Raw genomic sequence first — 4,524 nt, forward strand, 5'->3', positions numbered from 1 at the left:
AGTGAGCTTAGTGGGGCAGTTCAGTGAAGTTGGGAACCTAGGAGGAGCCTAGGAGGTGCTACGGTAGAGATTGTCTTGCTGTTTCGCAAACGTTTAGTATACCGGTGGAGTAAGTGACTTAAAGGATTCGGGAGGATTACTGAGGAAAGTATGGGTAGGTGTGGAAGATAGTATTGGGCCCGTACTACTGAAAGCACATGATCCATACTCGAATCGGTAAGAGTCTTGGAGAATCTGAGAAGCTTACGGGAAGGAGAATTCTTGGTTATGATTGGACGTGGGGGATAGCTGCGGTGCAGAATGCGGATGAGAACGCATGGGTGGAACCAGGGTTTGGTCCCAGCTCCAGTGGTGAGCCAGTTAGCGGAAGGACTGCCAGAATTTGAGGTCGCCTTGGATCTCTTGTATCAGGCGGCAAGGATTGATGGTGTGATCTATTGCACTTTTGGAGTTTGAAACTATGTCTTGGGAATAGTTTGTAGCCGGTTTAGAGCAGAGGTTGCTCCAGCTACGGCGGTTCAGCCATTGACGATTGAGCTGGTGAGTGTGTCAGGGTGCGAGACCCTGAATGAATGATACGGATCCCAGAGCCGAGGACGGAAGATTGATTAGGAGTACCTCAATGAGAGAGGTTCAGGTCAGGTGGATTAGTGGAGGATCTCGGGCGGAGACCCAAAAGTTCGGAGCAACTTTTGAGAGGCCAGCAGGACGGATCCAGTGCAACGCTTGCGGAACTGCACGATGGAGTTTCATTCCAAGGGTTTGGATTGTCATTGGGATCGGAATAAAGTGTTACATCATATTCTTAGGGTGGTCGAGGTAACTCAGGAAGAGGTGGTCAGGATTCCTCCAGATGTTGCGGATATGCTATCTTCGGCCATTCCCGATGGATATCGGGAATTTGCACCGCTTTGGAATTGTGATAAGTTAGATCTCGGTTCGGTTCTCTGCTATTGTCTGGGTTAGCAAGGGTTGTCAGATGCCATACAGTATGTCAATGAATCTTTGAGGAATCTTTAGACGGACGTATCTCGCGGAGTGGGTTCCGCATATACCGCGATGGAGGTGGGAGGAGTCACCATGGTTCATTCTCAGCTCGTCTTTAATGTAAAGACATGAACCAGACAATGGAGAAGCTTGGTGTTCTTAAGTTTGAAGTTTGTCAACTGGCTGAAACCAAAACATTTGAGAAAGGGTATCGTTCTGCTTGGTTCAAATGCAAGGTATCTCTTCATTCAATTACTTAATACTGTTGTCATTTTAGTGTAAATAATCTAGATGAAATTATGATTTATGATATATTATTTTTCCCTTCATCAGATTAAGGATATAAGCTTGAAGAAGAACAAGATTTTACCTGAGTACTATGATTTTCCAGATGAAGGTGAGTTGACTAATCTTATGACTTATGTTATGAATGGAAGTATGTTCCTATTTCTATCATTTAATCTTTTCTATAAATTTATCATAGAAGCATGGATTCTACTTCTAGTTATACTTTAATTTCATTTGCAGAGATTAAATGGGCAAATATATATGAAATTCCTCCTTATGGTAGAAAGTCAAAGAATATTAAAAAACAACTGATGGTTCGACCTCAAATTCCTCAAATATATCACAAAAATGAAATGCCACCTGTGAATTGAATTTCAGAAGTATGTGTTATCATTGATGGTGTATGGAAGAGTGGGGATTTGGTAGATTGGTTTGAAGATGATTGTTATTGGTCTGCAAGTATTATCAAAATATTGAGTGATGAGAGGGTTAAGGTAATTGTTTTAGAAAAAGTAATAACTTTTTTAATTATTATTATATGTTTTTCTTGTCTATAATTTTATATCTTGTGTAGATAGAGTTGCCAAAGCCTCCGGCTGGACAAGGGAAGGTTTATGTAGCATTTTGTAAGGATCTACGCCCTTCCTTAGATTGGTCTCCAAGTAAAGGCTGGATAGTGCCTACCATGGTACTTTTCCTTTTTCCTATTATAGCAATGTACTTTGATTCATTTTATAAAATTTGAGAGATTAGGGTTTATGTTTAAAGGAATATTAACCTAATCATTTCAAGTCCCCAAAAATACTACTTATAGAGGTTAAAATAAAAGAAAATAAATTGTGTATGCCAAAATAATACGGTGTTATATGTAAATTATATACGCCTATAATGTTTAAATTTTTTGCTTCATAGAGGAAAGTTGATGGAATTTGAATTTCATCATTATGCTAAACATATCTTCATTGTTGATAAATTTCACATGCAGAGAGGTCGGACTTCATGTAATGCACAACTTATTTTCTCATCACCAAAAGGTAAAAAAGTAAATTACATGCGAATAACACTTGTAAATTTTGTCATCTGTCCCACTTTTTTGGGTGGGACAAAAAGTTGTACTTTTTTGTCCTACCAAAGTTTTGTCCTATTGACATTAGTAGTACAACGTACCATGTCATGTCTATGTCATGTCTGGTAATGGTTTTTAAATAAAACCACATCTTTTGTTCTAATAATTAATGTCATATGTCTCGAAATACAAATTAAACATTCTAATTTTCATGGATTTTGTATTTTTATGGTAAACTGTAACATCTTTTAGGCATGGATATTGAGAGGGAGGAAATTGCTACGCCTCTAAATGCATCTTTAACATCCCGTACATCAGTAATTTCATTAGAGGATCCAATGGAGGAATTACCGAATAGTCAAGAAGTGAAAATAGATGATGATGATGTGGAAAAGGAGAGTTCTTCACATAGTATTTCAAGTATGCATGTGGAAGAAAGTGAAAAAGAAGATGATACTTGGAAAGATGTAGATTACAACATTATAAATTTAAATATCATGCATGAAAAGATATTAGAAGCATCGATTCTTGACCTTGAAGAACTTGCTAATAGAATAAAATGGCTTAGGGCTATTTTGGATAACAATCAATCAGGGTCAGGATCTTGGATGTTTGCAGACAACATTCATCAACCAAAGTAACTTGATACAATAGTTGACTGTAAATAATAGTTTTACTTTTGTTTTTGTGGAATTGTTTTTGATGGAAATGCCTATATGATTAGTAAATTAGATGCATTGATCAAATTATGATATTTTTCATTTTACAAGATTGGATTGGGATTTAGAGGATTTTTATCAAAGTGAAATAGTTAAATGGATAACTTTACTTTGAAAACATTTGTAATAAGAAGCATGGTTACAAAAAAAATGGTTCCTTATTTCATTTTTACAAAGATCATAGATCTTACTTTAGCAAAGGAGATTACACTCTTAGTCCATAAAACCTAGAAGTTTCAACTTGCAAACATTTGCAACTAACTGAAACACAAAATGAAGAGTCGCATCTTGTCACAAAGATCATATGATTATTGAAAAGTCGAGACACAAGAACATGGAAAGTGAAGAACCCAACCGTATCACAAAGGGATGAATATGCCGATTTTGATTTGAATGGATCAAATTGTGAGACTTGTTGTAATGATGTGCACATTTCGAGTTGAAGGGACGAAGTTAGAAGCGCTTTTGGCTTCATCTGGAACTTTGTCTTGAAATTTCGAATCTGATTTCTTTGTTCTAGGGCATAGAGTGGCAAACCGTTGACTTAAAGTGAAAGTGTAGGACTGGATCGCAGTAAGATCGGAGGTTCATGACGTAGATCTTACTTAAAATTAGATCTCTTTATAGACCATGATTAAAACTTAATTTTGGGATCTTAAGATCGTACAATCGAGATCTTAACATCGATAACGATAATCAAACAAAATGGTTTAGATATAAATTTTAATTTAAAATTTTGGAAAATAAAACATAGATATGGAAGTTGATGCAACAAGTGAAAACTTGTAAAAGACAAATCAATTATTGCTGATAATATTATACTCAGAGTGTGTTTTGTATGACGAAATGAAATCATAAATGAATGAAATAAATAATGTAATGGGATGACAAAATAATCGAATGATCGTCCGTCATGCTTGTTTAGCTCGAATGAAGAGAATAAATCACTCAAAAATGTTCTTTGATATGTATAATTAAAAAACTAAATATTAAACTGAAAAAAAAACAAGGTTGTAGTTTATAAATGAGTTTGGACTCAAATGACCATTAAACTCTCGATTTTAACTCGATTAAACCACTAAACATTTGATTATGCTAAATTAGACCATAAAGTCTCAACTTTTGTTTGTTTTGTCTATTCTGACCTCATACAACCTGTTAGCTCTGGTTCCAGCTTACGTGATATCCTACTTGGTTTAAGTATGGGTAAAACGACTCAATTTAGCCAATAAACTTATAATCACACTAAATTTGACATTGAACTTTGAATTTATTTATTTATTCTTTTAATAAAACTAAACTCAGTTTTAAGTTTTTATATGTTTTTTTCTTTAGTCAAAACTAAACTAAACTTTATTTTATTTTATATTTTTAATTTTTTGGGAAATGTTTATAATTTTTTTATATTTTAATTTATTCTTGTTGAGATTAATTTTGCACAAAAAATAATAAATTAAGTAATCA

At 34.7% G+C, this 4,524-nt stretch overlaps 2 protein-coding genes across 2 annotated transcripts; both read left to right on the forward strand.

The window, feature by feature from the left end:
• Nucleotides 1-998: 998 nt before the first annotated feature.
• Nucleotides 999-2,310, forward strand: LOC145111028 (uncharacterized). Its single transcript, XM_079047325.1, has 5 exons — nucleotides 999-1,223; nucleotides 1,321-1,384; nucleotides 1,516-1,769; nucleotides 1,850-1,963; nucleotides 2,261-2,310. Exons 1-3 carry the CDS (start codon nucleotides 1,116-1,118, stop codon nucleotides 1,644-1,646), a joined length of 303 nt encoding a protein of 100 aa, XP_078903451.1. The 5' UTR covers nucleotides 999-1,115; the 3' UTR covers nucleotides 1,647-1,769; nucleotides 1,850-1,963; nucleotides 2,261-2,310.
• LOC145112414 (uncharacterized) lies at nucleotides 1,714-2,982 on the forward strand. The gene is made up of 4 exons (XM_079048576.1): nucleotides 1,714-1,734; nucleotides 1,850-1,963; nucleotides 2,261-2,309; nucleotides 2,594-2,982. Exons 1-4 carry the CDS (start codon nucleotides 1,714-1,716, stop codon nucleotides 2,980-2,982), a joined length of 573 nt encoding a protein of 190 aa, XP_078904702.1.
• Nucleotides 2,983-4,524: the final 1,542 nt, after the last annotated feature.

This window comes from Lactuca virosa, chromosome 5 (genome assembly GCF_052849685.1).
Source record: "Lactuca virosa cultivar CGN04683 chromosome 5, Lactuca_virosa_CGN04683_v6, whole genome shotgun sequence".
In the NCBI taxonomy this organism is placed as follows: Eukaryota; Viridiplantae; Streptophyta; class Magnoliopsida; order Asterales; family Asteraceae; genus Lactuca; species Lactuca virosa.

Bases quoted from the DNA above. Each gene is read 5' to 3' on its own strand.
- LOC145111028 (XM_079047325.1), top strand. From the start codon at position 1,116: ATGAACCAGACAATGGAGAAGCTTGGTGTTCTTAAGTTTGAAGTTTGT. The intron at 1,224-1,320 runs GTATCTCTTCAT...TCCCTTCATCAG, and splicing joins CTGCTTGGTTCAAATGCAAG to ATTAAGGATATAAGCTTGAA. The intron at 1,385-1,515 runs GTGAGTTGACTA...TTTCATTTGCAG, and splicing joins CTATGATTTTCCAGATGAAG to AGATTAAATGGGCAAATATA.
- LOC145112414 (XM_079048576.1), top strand. From the start codon at position 1,714: ATGATTGTTATTGGTCTGCAA. The intron at 1,964-2,260 runs GTACTTTTCCTT...TTTCACATGCAG, and splicing joins GCTGGATAGTGCCTACCATG to AGAGGTCGGACTTCATGTAA. The intron at 2,310-2,593 runs GTAAAAAAGTAA...AACATCTTTTAG, and splicing joins TATTTTCTCATCACCAAAAG to GCATGGATATTGAGAGGGAG.